Source organism: Arachis hypogaea, chromosome 4 (genome assembly GCF_003086295.3).
Source record: "Arachis hypogaea cultivar Tifrunner chromosome 4, arahy.Tifrunner.gnm2.J5K5, whole genome shotgun sequence".
Taxonomy (NCBI): domain Eukaryota; kingdom Viridiplantae; phylum Streptophyta; class Magnoliopsida; order Fabales; family Fabaceae; genus Arachis; species Arachis hypogaea.
In genome coordinates, this window is record NC_092039.1 from 28,138,282 (window position 1) to 28,156,211 (window position 17,930).

Consider the following 17,930-nt stretch of genomic DNA (forward strand, 5'->3'; position numbering starts at 1 on the left):
GGCCTAACTCTCTGGAGAATGGCCTGGAAGTCGCGCTATCAGATCGGCGCGCACGCGGCACGTACGCGTCCGCGCACAGTGAGAAAATTAGGAGGTCCACGCGTGAGCGTGCAGTGCGCTCTAGCGTGGGTGGCAGAATAGGTATGGGCGCGTGCGCGGCATGTACGCGCCCGCGTGCATTAGATTGGGCCTGAGGCGTAGAGTGGGCTTGAGGCACGCCCAACTCTCGGGTCCGTGGCCTAGCTTGGTGGCAGCACACATGGACGCGCGCGCGGTCAGGGCGCGTCCGCGTACATGGGCGAGTCGTGAAATGGCGCGTTAGTGTGATGTGTGCGCTCGCGCAGATCGAGTTGGGCCTGGGGCTTAAAGCTAGCCCAGAATTGGCTCAACTCTCTGGGGTTTGGCTCAATCAATTGCAGCAGCAAATCGGCGCGGACGCGGCATGTGCGCGTCCGCGTGAGCATCCATGTTCTTAAAAACGGCGCGCACGCACGTTGTGCGCGTCCGCGTGGATTGTGTTGTGCTCAAGGCATAATGTTTGCCCAAGGGAGGCCCAACTCTCGGGAATGTGGCTCGTGGTGCATCCACACAGGGACGCGTGCGCGTACATGGTGCGCTCGCGTCCACCCCACTTTTTTTTTTATCAGAAACAAACTGCTGGATGCTCCCTTTAGTGTTCACAACTCTTATTCACTCAACTATCATACAATTTTTGACATTATTCATCTACTACTAAACACAACATGCATGTGACTAAGCTACAATTAAGTTGTACAAACAATTTGTATGAAACATCTACCTACAATGGTAACTCAAATCACTTATTAAGTAAATGTAAAAGATTGGAAAGAGTTTACCATGGTGGGGTGTCTCCCACCTAGCACTTTTAGTTTAAGTCCTTAAGTTGGACATTTGAGAGGCTTGTTGTCATGGTGGCTTATGTTTGTATTCATCCTTGAATCTCCAAGGATCTTTGCTCCTCAATCGGTTGACAGAATTTCCAACCATTTTTATTAGGCTTGGGCAAAGTTCTACCCAAAATACGAGTTCCCATATTTGGTCTTCACATAGCGAACCGGGATCCCATATCTTATTTTTGCATCTATCCGCTAGTTGAGTTCCATGATTTTGTCGGATGGGTGGTTGACATAAATGTGGTGGACACACAGAATTCTCTTTACTCCACCAACACTTCCTTCTAGATCCATACAAGGTAATCCTTGTCCCAACATCATCCCTATACCTTGAGGCCTTGACCTTGATGAGCTTAACACCAACTTTCCAACCACTACACAACTCATTTCCACTTTTAATTCCACAAAGAGTTCTAAGTTGACCATTTTCAATCAAACCATATTCAAGTGAGAAATTAAAGCTTAGGAATAGAGATTTTACCCACTTGAATGTTGTGTTGGGTGGTAACTTGGGAAGGGAGGTTTCCCCATACTTAGACAATGCAAGGTCCACTTCCTTGTGCTCTTCGTTGATTGTCTCCACCTCTTCACAAGCTTCTTCAATTTCAACCTTTTCCCTTTTGTTACATGGCTTGGTGTTGACATATTGTTTAATGGGAGGTGATTCAACTTTGGATAGGAATTCATCGATGAGTGAATTCATCTCTTGATCAACCTCTTCGTATTCTTCAATTTCAATATACACCATGCCATTTCCGTTATCCTTGGGATGTTGTGCACACTCTTTTATAGTTTCAACTTCATGTCCAATGGGAGAGGATTCCATTGTAGAGAGGAATTCATCCATGATTGAATCCATCTTTTGATAGGCCTCTTCCAAGTCTTCAACTATGACATGCCTTGGAGGTTGCGCACCCTCCTCAACATCAATATCAAGCTTCTTGGAAGGGTGCTCCATGATGCTACATTCCCATGGACTTTCAGCATCTCCTAAATCCTCAACCACTTCTTCCTTTTCTTCAATAACCATAGGCTCCTCCAATTGCTCTAATACAAAATAGCATCCCTCATTTTCCACCGGGTTTTCCAATCTCTCCTTCATACTTTGCTCTTCTTTTGACCTTTCACATGTGGTCATGGAAGTACCTTGAGTGTTCAAACATTGGTGGGCTAAAGTGTGCACCACCTTGGTCAAATTGGTCACAAACTCAAGTGTTTCCCGCTTCATGGCTTCTTGTCCTTGAAGTAACAAAGTGAGAGAATCGTCTATTGGGGCTTGGGGTGGATAGGGGGGTTCGTTATTTTGGAGAGAGAATTCATGGTAGGAAGGTGGTTCTTCTTGGTAAGGGTATGTAGATGGTGAGTATTGAGGTGGTTCTTGGTTAGAATAATGATAAGGTTGTGGTGGTTCTATAGGTTCTTGCTCAAAATGGTCATAAAAATATGGTATGGATGATTGGTCATATGATGGATATGGATTATAGGAAGGTGCTTGGTATGGAAAGGCTTGTGAGTATAGTTGAGGTCCATGTTGAGGATGAGATTCATAGGCATATGATGGTGGTTGTTGAGTGTCACAAGAAGAGTCATCATAGCCGTTAAATTGACATGCATTAGGATGGAAATTATACCTATACGTGTCCGGAGGTTGTTGCCAATAGGAGTGATCAATTCTTGAGGCTCCTCCCATCTTTGATGGTTCCATCCATGGTACATGGTCCCATTAAAGTCCACATTTCCTACAACACAATTAGAACCAAACTCATAGCCATAGTGAGAATTCATTATGAAAAGAGAAAAGAAAACTAACAAAATCTAGTAAACTAGCAAAAGACAAGCTATTTACACTATTCACATATGTACAATAACCAATAACATAACACCATTGCAAATCCCCGACAACGGCGCCATTTTGACGAATAGATTTTTGACGGTTTAGAATTTCACTAATGAAATCTCGTTGTAAAGTATAGTTTCTAAACCAAGCAATAATCCTTTCATACAAAAATTTGTTTGTCACAAGTACAAACCCCTAAAATTAATAACCGAAGTATTTAAACCTCGGGTCGTTCTCCCTAGGATTTACAATAAAGTGTCTTGTTATTGGTTGTGAGTTATATTTGGGGTTTTTAAGATTTTAGACAAGAAATATAAATGGCAAAGAAAATAAACTAACAACTAGCAAAGCTCTTGGCAAGATATGAGAACTAGAAGTCCTATCCTAGTTATCCTCCTCAATTGTGATGGCAAATTGTCCATTGCTCCCACTTAGTCAACCTCTAACCATGGAGGAAAGTCAAGTGGATGAATCAATTTGATTCCTCAAGTCCTAATCAACTCCTAAGGGAAAGACTAGCTTTAGAGGTATTCAAATCAATTAGCAACTTCTAATTATCAATCAACAAAAGGGATTAGATAACTCAAGAGTCACTAATTACTCTACCTAGGCCAAGAGGAACAAAAGCTACACTAAAACCCAACCAAGCATTTCATCAAACACTTGGAAGGCATAAAAGAAAAGCATAGTAAATTGATAACAAGAATAGAATATAACTACAATTATTGCAAAGAATTAACAACAACAATCAAGGAAATCACAACTATCATGAATTACCTCAAATTGCATTATTGGAAGAAAACAAAGGAACAACAATATATCCAAAACAAAATGAAGAATTACAATTATCAAAGCACATAACTAGAAAGGGAGAGATGAGAAGATTAAGAATTGATAAAAGAAAATTGAATCAAAGCATGAATTAAATCTAGATCTAAGAAGAAAGATTATCCTAAACCTAATCCTAATCCTAATTCTAGAGAGAAGTGAGAGCTTCTCTCTCTAGAAAACTACTCCTAAAACTAACTATCTATCTAATTCTCCTAATTAGTCTATGGATGTGAATGTGTGTGAATGTGTATCAATCCCCTTCAATCCTTGGCTCTTATATGCATTTTGGCGCCAAAATTGGTTGCTGAAAACCTTCCAAAATCGCCAGGCACGTGTTACATTAATGAGGTCATGTGCCAATTGCCATCATCGGCGCGTGCGCGCACGGTGCGCGTGCGCGTCCCTGGCTAATTCTGCGATGTGCGCGCGAGCGCCTTGTGCGCGTACGCGTGCTTGGCCGAGATCAACTCTTTGGCTTTTTGTGCTTCTCTCCACTTGCATGCTTCCTTCCTTGCTTCCTTTTATCCATGCCTAGCCTATTTCAATCATGTAATTACTAGCAAACACATCAAGGCATCTTATGGAATCAAAGAGAAACTTAGAATTCATCAAAATAAGGTTTAAAAGCATGTTTTTACACTTAAGCACAAATATGGGAGAGACAACAAAACCATGCTAATTCATAGGCTAAATGTGACAAAAGGTTATCAAGACACTCTAAATTTAATACAAAACAAACTGTCAAATTGGGGTTTGTCAACCTCCCCACACTTAAACCTTAGCATGTCCTCATGCTAAAATAAGAAGGAACTAAGGGTTATGACATTTATTGAATGCAACTAAACTATATGAGTCCTATCTAAATGCAACTACCTAAAGTAAATGCAAATGCTTAATTCAAACACATCAAATTGCCAAGAGAGCATGTGTAAGCACAAGGGCTAGGCAATAGGAATTAATTCCAAACCACAATTGTATTGAATTGTCAAAAAGAATTTAAACTTGCAAGAATATAGATAATATGGGTGAACACATGTGATTGAACTTTTGAACCCTCACCGGATATGTGTATCCGCTCTATTCACTCAAGTGTTTAAGGGTCAATTCACTCAATTCTCTTCTAATCAAGCTTTCCAAAATTTGATTTTCTTCTAACAATCAACATTTATTCAATGCATGCATACATTCATCATGAGGTCTTTCATTTAGGTTGTAATGGGGTTAGGGTCAAGGTAGGATCATTTATGGTTAAGTGGACTAGGATTTGAATCTTTGATTAGCATAGACTTCCCCACCTAACTATATAATGACCTATACAAATTCAAACTATTCTAACTACCCATTTTTCACTTTTTCTTACATATCCATGCATTTCCTATTTGATTCATGACACCTATGCATTGATTCCTTTTTATTGACTTTACTTTGGGGCAATTTGTCTCCTTTTTATTATTTTTTCCTCTTTTTTTTTCATATACAAAATTTTTTTCTTTTCTTTTCTTTTTCTTTTGTTTTTCTCATTTTCACTTTTATTTCTCTCTTTTTTTTTTCTTTTCATTTCTTTTTTTTTGTCAAACTATATACAAGAACATCAATGCATAAGGTCTATTCATTTAATCAATACATGAGTATGTACCCAATTCCTAAACATGAAAGTGTACTACCCTTTTTATCCCATCCAATGTTCCCAAACCTCACCAACTTTGAATAATAAACACTCTCACTAGCCTAGGCTAATCAAAGATCCAAACAAGGCTCTACATGAACGAACTGCTCTGATACCATAATGTAACACCCTACCATACGGAGTCTTATGCTTAAGTCATAATTCAGATATGGCAAGGCATTACGACCTCTAAAATAAAAATTTAGTACGTATAGTAGTATGAATGATTGATTATAACTAGGAGCCTTTATAGAAAAAGGGGTAAACAAAAATCGTAACTCGAAAGCGCAACACTCCGATCGATAACGTAACAAACAAGGATAACCAACGCGAGATTATATATATACAAATGAGGGTCAAAAACAGGAATACCAAGACTCAAAATCCGGCTGCGAAGATAGCCGGTCCGAGCATAGCAATATATACATATGATAAAATAAGGAAAACCCCAAAGGAAACCCAAAGGGACACAAATACATAAAACCTATTCTCCAAAATCTCCTATAAGAGGAGTCATCACAGTTTGTATTATTTAATAGAGATAAAAGTATCTAAGCAAAACATATAAACTAAAACATAGTCCCAAGAACAAAGGATCTTCGCAAATCTAGAAGTCTCCAGCATGCCTCAGCGGGAAACCTCACGTCCTGCATCTGAAAACTACAAAATTCGCATGGGTGAGAACCAGAGGTCCCCAGCATGGTAACAGCTTCCACATATATAATACATAATAATAGAGGAAAGCCGAAGGCAATCCTAGAACTTCCTCCAAATAATATCAAAGCTTATAAACAAGCTAGACCATATAAAGGCATCTGACTAAAGATTCTTCAGTCTAACTAATACTTCCCTTTCCAATTCCTTCAAACCTCCCAACCACCATCAGGAGTATAATGTAGCAAACACAGTTATATCAAACAAGAAATATACAAATAGGAACAATTAAGACATTTAGACAATTATCAAGTAATATGCAGTCAAATAGGCAATCTCAAACAATTCATATAGTATGCTTATGATGAATGCCTGTCCCTAGTGGCTGATGATATCATCTGTCGGTTATAGAGCCAACCCGACAAGTCCTGGTAGCTAACCATTGGACTGTTCCTCTGTCACGCATCCCCAACTTGAGTTATACTCATCATAAGCTTGATCATAATCATGATCTATATCCATCACCTTCACTGGTGAATATTTACAGGGGCGAGCTCATCCGGGTCTTTCACAGTGCCCGGCCACACTTATGACATAGGGTCAAAAGAGCTTCGAGTCTCAACCTGGAGCACGTGGTGGCTAGCCACTGCTTCCTCCCAGGGAAACTCTCATCTCCAACAGTGGAAGTGCAACATTCACAATTTATTCAACAGCATATATGCATTTATACATAGCCATAATCATGGCTCCGCTGTAACACGGCAATAATCTAGCCATCCGGCTCATGGTTAAATCCATAACCAGCCAATATTCATAGCATACACAGCTATTCTGGCTCACGGTTCAATCTAGAACCAGCCAATTCATAAACAATTACGGCCCTTCGGCCAATGGCATAACAAGCACTTCCACCACCATCCTCCACATCTCACATAATCATCAATGATCCTCATTGATTATTCATTTTCCCTTGCTTCACTCACAAGTTACCACATCCACTAGCTCCTTCTCTCATAGCTAGGCATATCATAATGATTCAAGACATAAATGATGAGATCGAAGGCTTAGAAGTATGAAATTTGGCTTTCAAAACTCAAAAATCAACTTTGGGATGAAAACAGGGCCACGCGTACGCGCACTCCACGCGCACGCGCGGATGGCCTCAAAAACTCATCGACGCGTATGCGTCATGCACGCTAACGCGTGGATTAAAGAATACCCAAGCGACGCGCACGCGTCAGCCACGCGTACGCGTGGGTGCTCTCGTGCCCCAGGCACAAAGCTGGCACAGTTCTGGCACAACTCTCTGGCAAAATGGCTGGGCATTGGGTGCAGCACATCGGCGCGCCCGTGCACACCACGCACGCGCGTGGATGCGTTTTCCGAAAGAACGGCGCGTACGCGCCAAGTGCGCCTATGCGCGAGGGGTCGTTCTGCTAAAAATTTTTCTAAGTTAAAAGCTACAAAATTCACAGATTCAACCCCCAAATCTTCCGACGGACATAACTTCCTCATTTTAAATCATTTTTCATCTGTTCTTCGAATGGCATGGACATCCCGGATCCAATTTCATTTCTAAATAGATTTGGCACAAAATAGAGATCCGTAGTCCAAGTTAAGTCCCGTCAAAGTATGCCTAAAAACCAAGTTTTTCATAAAAACCACAAAGTGCCATTTTCAAAACAAGCCATTTTTAACTCTTTTCAAAATCAATCAAAACATGCCAATTTCATCCCTTTTCTTTGAAATCAATCAAAATATATCAAATTCAACACCAAGCCTCCTCAACTCACACATAGACAATTTACCATAATTTACCAAAATCACTATCCCATCATTTTAACCCACTTCACCCAAGTGGCTCAAACCCAAACACATTGACATATCATATACTCTTCCTCATGCCAATTTCCAACAACACCAATTCCAATAAATCATCATTATACACAATCAATATCCTACTCACCATCAACGTGGTTCAATCCACATTTCAACCATAACCAATCATCAAGCATATATCACAACATGCATTTTTCTCATACATCATACCATCAAGGCATCAATAATCATCATCACATATATGACCACATCATATATATATCAACCATTCAACAACACCAACAATTCAATGCCTATCTTAGGGCCTCTAGCCTAAGTATTTCCTACCACATTACATATTAGATACGAGAAACCAAGACCATACCTTAGCCGATTTTCCAAGCTCAACCGGAGCACTTCCAAATCACTTATCCACAAGCTCTCAAGGCCTCAACACCTCCAAGAACAGATTTTTCACCACCAAAGGCCTTTTCAAGCTTTTCAATATCACCAATCAAGCTTCAACATCCACATATACACAACCTAAGCCACAACCATCATACCCATACACAACATCTCAAAACCCAAACATCATAGAACCATAAAATACACTAGGGTTGAGAATCTTACCACACCCAAGGTCCAAGGAGACAAGATTAACCTTCTCCTTCAAGAGAGTTGGGTCCTATAACATCAAAGAGCCCAAAATCTCAACATTTTTGCTCATAAAACTCGAAAACAAGGCTGGAATTTCAAAGAACAAAACGTGACTTACCTCAAGATTAATTGTATGGGTTTTGTAGAGCTCTTCGCGGTGAACGCGTAGCCGCAAACGGTGCGGCAATCGAAGCTCTAGATCAAAAGTTATGGTGGTTTGAAGATCAAATAAGAGAAAGAACTTGAGAGAGTGTTCTTCCCTCTTGTGCCTCCAATTTCAGCATGTGAGTGTGTTTAATAAGGAGAGAGAATACTGAAAACTAGGGTTTTAGTTTAGTTATGTTGGGCCAAGGACCCACTTTGGGTCCGGTTGGCCCGGTTTGGCCCGTTCGGTCCAATCTTGGTCCGAATTCTATAAAATTGGTACCGAAATTCTCGCCTCAATCTCCTCTATCATAATAAGCCATAAAAATCACATTTTAGGCTTTCTAGAATAAATTCTCATTTATGGGTTAATTAGCCGTTAATTAACCGGGTTTTACATTATGTACTTATAGAATATGCCATATTTGTATAGACCATTAGATTATATTACATAGAGATCAAATGTTAATATAAAAGAAGAATATTGATAGACTGTAATAGATACATAATATCTTAGTGCATAATTAAGTACTTTAAATAACAATACTATAACAATATCTAAAATCGTACAAAATTATTTTGAACCAAAACAAAATATTTAAAATATTAGACATCAAATTAGAATTTTTACTAAATATTAAAACCAAAATAATAAAAAAAATAGAGGACAAAAGCCACCAAGAATAATTGATACATACATTATAAAAAAGTTACTACTAATAAGATATTTTATCTAAATATATTTCTTAGAAATAACAAAATAAAATAAAATTGTATAGACCGAGTCTAATTACGATTAAAATAATTTTTTTTGTTTATAACATTAAAATGAAACTTACATTGGTATCATATGACCTTTCTTGCTATAAGAAGATAAATAATTATTTTTTATTAATAAGATGGAAATATTTTATTTTTATTAATAAATTAACAATATAATTTCTTTCTATTTTTTGGAAAAAATAATATCAGAATTAAAAAAGTAAATAATCAATTTTTTTAATAAAATTTAATATTTCCAAAAAGACACATAAGATATGGAATAACATCGTTATATGTGCAGAAGACATTTTTAGGAAAAGATAACAGAGGACCATGATGCCAACTTGGTGTCAAAACACCCATTCCTTTCTCAATGAAGCTATTAAACTCAGCGCAAACAACTTTATGTCTACAAAAAACTCTGCCAACCACATCACCGCTGAGGAAGTAGATTAGGTAGAAACCCGATACCTAAACAATGATTGACAAAACCAAACCATGATCAATAAATATAAGAAAATATAAGTAGAAATTTCATCTTTCTAATCATTATAAGAACCAAAATATTGATAAAATAGACAGACCACATACAAAAAAAACCTCAACATCTAACAAAAGCAAAAATGATAATGTAATTAACACGAAATTGCAGACAATGAAGATGAAGAAGATGAATCCAATTGATAGACCATATTCAAATTAACATAAACTTCCAAAAACCATAAAAAAGAACATGAACCCAGAAACATACGAATCGAAATAGACAATTCACAAATTAGCAGATTCACAAAACCTAGACAGTAAAACCTGGATTAACAGTGTAAGAGATATGAAATTTGATCACAAGGATATACACAACGAACAAAAAGCAAAACAGTGAAGACGAAAACAGGTTTGGAAGTAAAGGGACCAGAAGAGTGTACCTAATTGATTGCTTGCAGATCTTCTATTTGAGACTCTATGGGAAAATCATTAACCTGCAATGAATGACAAGGAACCAAAGACCGAAGAAATAGAGGCTGTACACAACATTTGGTAGGGCAGAGGGTAGTAGATTAAGAGATGAAAACAAAGGGGCTTGGGTTCAATTTGATGATTACCTGATCAACTAAATCCGCGAAAAAAGGGGCTTGCGTTAAGGAATTGCAAGAAAAAATAGCTAACGGCGAAAGCAAAGAGGAGAACATGCATCCTTCCTGAGGAGAAGCCACAGTGGAGAAGAACGTCCAGTTTGGATGTCTGCGGGCCTGAAACACGGATAGCTCTCCACATCGGAGATGAAACCATGAGTATGCTAATATACAGTAATATATTCTATATTTATAAATCATATGAATACTCTTCTTTCATAAGATCCTTTAATTTTCATTTAATAGAATCTAACAGTTCATAAAAATTGGTGCATCTAATGCACACAAAATAGTTGAGATGATTTTACACATACCCCAAAAAAACTATCCCTCTAAAGAAAACATAGACCAAAACAAAACTATAAATTACACAGATAAGATTGGAATGTATAAGAAGAAACTACATTATATCTTATCAAAAACTTCTGTAAATACAACGTTTTCGGTCCTGATAGGATCAACTAATCCATCATCACAAAGTAAAATCTTAAGACCATTTCTATTCCTAACTCGAGAAATAGCTACATAAAGTTGACCGTGACAAAACACAGGACGACGCAAGAACAACCCGACTGTTGATAATGTCTGACCCTGGCTTTTGTTTATTGTCATCGCAAACGACAGAGAAACTGGGAACTGACGGCGTTGGAATTTAAACGGTATAACCGTATCTCTGGGAATCATATTCATTCTACTGATAAAAACTTTATCCCCAACATTGCTACCAGAAATAATATCTGCACCGATCATATTTCTCCCTAAATCTCGCACAACAAGTCGGGTCCCATTACACAAACCCCCAGCTGGATCAATATTCCTCAACAAAATAATAGGCACGCCTATTTTCAACTTCAACGAATGATTAGGTAGACCAGAACACCTATCTGATTCAAGAATTCAACATTTATCCAATCAACATCAACATCAGAATAGACATCACTACCACATATCGAATCAGCACTGAGATAATTTTTCTCCTCCCCGGGCAACAAGTCAACAATATAATTGTTTATCTCTTCAACATTGTCGATAGTCGGAGCCAAAATTGCCCTATCCTGGAAAAAACTTGGATCATGAAAATTCTGAACCAAATTCGGATAGATTGTATTTACAATATATTACATTGGATTTTCCAAGATAGGAATGATTAGATCAAAGGAATATCAACAAAAGTTTATCATTGACCACTGTTCCACATCGACCTTCACCGATTTGAAGTATCCAATCTGAAAATAACCTTAGCTCCTGAGGAGTTGATTGTTCCGATCCCATTGTTAACCTCATATTTTTTGTCAAACACAAAACTTTGCAATATTTCCAGAGGACAGAAGAATTTATCAAAGCCATGACAATCTCAGCACGAGAACCTTCAAGAATAACTGGCAAGACCTGCCTGAAATCACCACCGAGAACAACCACCTTCCCACCAAAAGGTAAATCTTTATTCCTATCAGAGACCGAAACCATTATATCACGTAACGTCCTATCGAGTGCTTCAAATGCCAATTTGTTAGTCATCGGTGCCTCATCTCAAATAATCAAATCGGCCAATCGAACTACCTCAGCTTTTGCACTATCCTTCTTAATCCGACAAACAGTATCTTCAGTCAGCTCAACAGGAATATTAAACATAGAGTGAGTCGTCTTACCACCAGGTAACAATAGAGAAGCAATACCACTAGAAGCAATGTTTATAACAATCCTTTTCTCAGATCGCAATTTAGCCGACAAAACCCTGTATAAAAAAGTTTTTCCAGTGCCACAAAACCCATACACAAAAAAGAATCTGTGCCTCTTATTCGAGATGCAATCAATAATTTTATGATAGACCACCCTCTGTTCTTCATTTAACTTTAAGACATTTGCATCATGCTCACGAGTCAAAGAAACAATGTCATATTGCAACTCACGCAGCAGCATCAAGTTGCTAAATTGATAGACTAAACAGTTATTAGGAACCGGCATGCCAGCATAATTTCTCAATGATTTTCCATTACTCTGCAATAGTTTCTCAATCTCCAACAAACAAAATGTTTGCAACTCATCCTAACTCATTGTTAGATCTATGTTTAACGATAATTAATAAATATTAGCACGATAATATAATTTCTGCAGTGTCTGTGTCCGTGTGTGCCTACTTGTCATATAATAAAATCACAATGAACAAAATTCTTACCAGGATATTGCAGCTCATGCCTTCTGTGATAAATAATATCATCAGACAAATAAGCCCAAGTTTGTTCCCAAACTGACAGAGGCCTTCCCATGGAACCAGACAGCAATAACATCACAAAAAACCTCCTTAGCTATGCAGCAGATGCTATCTCGGCGACTTCCTTAATAGCAGAAACATACTCCTTATCATCTATCAAGAATCCCATGGCAGAACATGCCTCCTGGAATGTACCATAAGTAACACTATTCACGGTTCTTATACTTCGAAAACTGGTACAACCTCTCTGCACATTCAAAAGTATCCGTATATAAAAAAGTTCACCAGCTGCGGGATGAGCGAAACTCAATCTTCCAATTGAGAATCCCCTCTGTCTCGGCTTCCACTCCCTACTGTTCGAACAGTAGACAAATTTTTTTGGATATTCCATATATGTTAAAGACTGCCCATCCGGGAACCTCCTGTTGGCCATCATTCAAGCCGTAAACATCGTCAGCAAATCTTTGTTGCGCAAATAAACATGAGAGTGATATCAGCATCATCGAATACAACATGCTGCTGGTTCGGCAAGTGAAAAGTCAACCTCTGTACTGACGGCCATCTATGATGAATATCATAAGCAAAAATTCTCCACATGGATTCAAACGGTGATAAATAACGACAATCATAATACTGCTTGATCTCATCAACCACCTGAGAAGATTCACCAACATTATATGTTTCTCCAACAGTTGCAGTGACCCGATCCGGACCCTTATTGATATACTTAAAAAGATACTTGATGACGTTTGACTTGTTACAGAACTCAAGATTTATGTGAGCTTGATATTTCATTAACAGCAGTGGATTATAAGGCACAACAAATCTGTTGTCAATATCAACATCGTTAATATTCACTGTCACACCCATATTACGACGTCTATATATTGGATAGCCATCTTCATCAAAACTCGTTTGATCAACGAATCTTTTTGGATAAAATTTTGAGCACTTACCATCTTTCATGCAAGGAGAACTTGGTCTAATTCGACCGCAGGGACCATGGATCATGTACTTGGTGACGATATTATAAAGAGCCAGAAATTTGAGGGGATTGGGTAGCTCAGCACAGATAAATTCATCAACAATTTCAACACTTTGTAAGTTACTTTTCCCGTTAAGCCATAGTAACATGTGTGCATGTGGTAGACCTCTTTTTTGGAACTCAATAGTATACATACCTAAAAAATACAAAAGCATCATTAAGAAGCTAGACAACAACATGTCCGAGCACACTAGACAAAAATTGAAATGCCAAGCGAGAAATAACATACCTGCACTAAGTGGACCAAAAAACACACCCTCTTTGAGATCACTTAGAAGGCATTTCAACTTAGCATGAAAAACACAGCAAGAGATATCAAGACGATCAGCGATGAAAATTCGCTCTCGCTCTGTGAATCGCTGAAATTCAGGCCAATTTGGATTACACGTAATAGTACGGAATAAATCTGGATAGCCAAAATGTTTACAGATTGCCATCGCATCCTGACAATGATTAAACATATAACGTCTACCACCAGTGAAAGAAGAAGGCAAGATGACTCGTGTCCCAATTGAAGAAGCTTCGTCATCACCACGACGCATAGCCTTTTCTATTCCTTGAAGCACTTCCCCTCTAATTGTACTTTGCTTCATTCTAATTTCATACAACCTCTATGACTCAATCATGGTGAAACAGTCAACAACAAATTGTTGAAATAATCACCTACACTTGTGAATAATTCCATCTTCTTGCTTCCTAATCTGCAAACGAAAACATATGAATTCCCTGAGAGAAATCCTTGTTCTCCTTCTAGGGACATATCCCTCCTGTTAACCTTGATAAGGAATATTCAACTGGTAACCATCCTCGCCATATGGAAACAACAACGGATACTGTAAAGGCCAATACAGAGCATGAGTTTCATAGATACGTTGCAACTGACCAGCAGTATACCAAACAATAATGTCACGACCATGATCCGACGAATCAAAATCTCCAACAATCAAAGCAGCAACTTCGTCACAAGAGGGAGTATTGTAAGTTCTTCGATCAACCTTCCTATGCGAATACAACTTCAAAGAGAAGATCTCGGATGGATGACACTGATAGAATTCTCTGACTCTTTGAAATGACTGTGCTATGACATTATGAATATCGATCATTTGCAATAACTCAGTTATCAATTCTTTATCTATCTCAGATGTTTGCCTAAAACAAATATAAATTAACCACAAAAATATATTTAAAAACCACACAGAATACAATTTCGATGTTTTGATAAATCATTATCAATCAGAAATGATTAATAACGCATTATAACGGGAATAAAACACAATATAACTATGCAATGCCAGATATAAACATGTTTTTCAATGCAAATAACATTAAAACATCAGGGAAATAAAATAAAAAAAACTTAACAACAAAATTTCAAACACACATACCGAAAGATTCCCTGCCTATGCATTATCTCATGCTGAGTGTCGTATATATATAATTACGCAAATTTAGGCTTCTGACCAGGATCCAGGAGCAAACTTCTAATCCGATGATAATTTTGACCAGCTATTATAAACTGCGGTGGACCACTCCCATCATTCACTGAATCCAAAACCTTACCACCAAGAGATGTGAAGGCAAACATACTGTTATAAGATCGAATATTTTTTTGAAAATACAAACTCTTCCTATCATGTCCATTAATCAAATTATATAGCAAATCTGGGGGATTTCGGAGATAAAGTAACTGAAATTTTTCCTTTTGAGCAACAAATAGTAAAAACAGGACGATTAATTGTAGAGTCTCTTTCAACACGTTCTGATAACCAAAAACACGCCCCACAGATTGAACATTCATAGTTAGGATCACCAACATCAAGACAACCTGGTAAAGATAGGACAAAAAAACATGCATAATAATAAAAAAAAGTTTTATCTCAATTAGATGGCATGAAATAGATTCAACATAAAATGAATAAACCATTAGCTTATTAATATAATATATAATAAATAATTGAGTCGTTTAATTTTTGTCAATAGAATATATCACAAAACACTATTTTTATTTTACACTGCCTGAATAATATCTCATCACAGAAGCACAATAGAATCTTGTAAAAGTAAGTTAATAAAATTTCTATTTGACTATTCTTGAATAATATATGATTTAAGAAAGAGAGCGTACCTTGTATCTCATTTTGCAAGAATAGAGGATGATCAATAACAGAACCAACTTGACTGAATGAATTTATCAAAGGATCATATATTTCTGATTGGTCTATATCACCCATTTTAATTAAAGATAAGAACACAAATTTATGTAAATATATACTATACAACCAAACATAAAAAAAATAATTATGAAATAAAAAATCAATTAATTATTTAATAATCAGCATGCAGATTGAACATTAAAAATGTAATAAACTACAAAAACCAATCTGAATTAGCATTGATTTATTAAATAACTAAATATAAATAAAGCTTAATGCACATTTAAAAACAGTTTGATTTTTTTAATGGTAGAATAGACTTTGTTTCATTATTTTAATCACTCATACTAATTGTCTAAGTTGCAATTAAATAAGCTAAATCACTATTAGAATGATTTTGTATTTTTTTAGACTTTAATAAGCCTATTGCTCCATAGAATCCTGTAAAATTTTTAACCAAGTACGTTTATTTTTTTTCACTATCAAGGGAGGCATAATTAAAAACACTAAAAGAAAAAAATTCACGGACAGAACTAAAACAAAAAATATTTATATCGAACTAATAGGAGATTTCAAAAAAATAGAGGAACCGACAGAAGAAATAAACTTTTCTTTAATATACAACTATTGATTATGACATCAAATTAAGAGAGTTTCAAGAAACACACCTCGTCTATTATTTAGCTAGAAAAGTTAATTAATTAACTAATCACATGAATCCAATTACATAACAAAAAAACTCTTCATATTGTCCAAGACAAGAATAAACACTAATTAAACAATTTATTAACCTATAGTACTTATGTATCTTTGAAACAACAATATAAATTAAACCTATATACTGATCTAAATCATTCCATAGAGAATTTTATAACAATGTAAAAAAATAATAATAAATCAAGAAACCAATCTATTATTAGATATAAATCCAAAGAACTTAAAATATAACTTAACAAAAACAAATTTGGACAGGGATAAAATACTTAAAGATATTATTATACCTGAGAAGATAATATTTGAACTCTGATTAATATTCTGGGACACTTCAACTAAATTTTCTTAAAAATAAAAATAAAGAAAAACATTGGAAATATATAAAGTAAACAGATAAATTTTTATAAACACAAAGATTAACTAAAAAATATAGGCAGAGCAAAAAAAAATTACCCATATAATCATTAAAAGAGAGAGCAGGTATCGAGGAATCGAGGACCTCTAAAACATTAAAAAACAAAAGAAAATTACAGAACATTCCCATAGATATAAAATCACTGAGAAATGGAACATAAAACACTAAAAATATCACGAAGGTCAATTCAGTACTGACCTCTTTCATTTCGATTGTGACTTTGTGTTCACTTTCTTTTCAAAGAATTTCACCTATATTCTCTAGCACGAACAGAATTATGAGACATCTTTGTTACTCGTACTAAAGAAAACAAGAGGTTGAAACAAAAAAGCACAAAAACTACTCCTAATTCATTGCTCAAAACACATCCACATTGTTTAGTTCCTATAAGCAAGAGGTAAAAAAAGAGCGGGGGGTGATTGGGAAAAGAACTTGTGAAACACACCAACAAATAACTTATATAACCATGCACACCTTTGATAACACAGAACATAAAAAAAATAAAATATTATAATCAACACCAATAACTAATTGACATAAAAAGATAAAGTTGTACAACAATAAAGAAATAAACATAAGAACTGCCGCATTTCATTAAAATACTAATAGTGATAGACACAATTACATATGGGTATCTCTCCTATGATAAGGAGGATCCCAAGATCTGATACATATCCTAGTATGTAACCTAAAGAGGGTACAACATTGAAAATGTGTCCAATCCCTAGCAAAGTCACTATTACAAAAGGAGGAGTTTACAATAGACATAGTTGGCAGATGACACGAGTCAACAGAAAAGAAAAACCCCTATATCTGACAATCCTATTTGTTGGACACAATCCAAAAAAATCAAATCAAAATACCATCCAGCCAGCATGATTACATTTCGATGTATTTGGAATCAAAGGCCTTCCTAAACACTTGTAGATATACCATATAAACTATCTACACCTAGACACAGCAGCTCAATTCCACACC

The 17,930-nt window shown here is 36.5% G+C and overlaps 3 protein-coding genes across 3 annotated transcripts; all 3 read right to left on the reverse strand.

Annotated features, from left to right (window-relative positions):
* Nucleotides 1-10,818: 10,818 nt before the first annotated feature.
* On the reverse strand, nucleotides 10,819-11,163 carry LOC140184083 (uncharacterized). The gene has a single exon (XM_072234369.1). It carries the CDS (start codon nucleotides 11,161-11,163, stop codon nucleotides 10,819-10,821), a length of 345 nt encoding a protein of 114 aa, XP_072090470.1.
* A 780-nt stretch (nucleotides 11,164-11,943) lies between these two features.
* On the reverse strand, nucleotides 11,944-12,378 carry LOC140184084 (uncharacterized). Its single transcript, XM_072234370.1, has one exon. The coding sequence runs from the start codon at nucleotides 12,376-12,378 to the stop codon at nucleotides 11,944-11,946; it is 435 nt and encodes a 144-aa protein (XP_072090471.1).
* A 341-nt stretch (nucleotides 12,379-12,719) lies between these two features.
* On the reverse strand, nucleotides 12,720-14,263 carry LOC112794772 (uncharacterized). The gene is made up of 3 exons (XM_025836753.1): nucleotides 13,900-14,263; nucleotides 13,107-13,806; nucleotides 12,720-13,047 (listed from the first exon to the last, which is right to left on the reverse strand). Exons 1-3 carry the CDS (start codon nucleotides 14,261-14,263, stop codon nucleotides 12,720-12,722), a joined length of 1,392 nt encoding a protein of 463 aa, XP_025692538.1.
* Nucleotides 14,264-17,930: the final 3,667 nt, after the last annotated feature.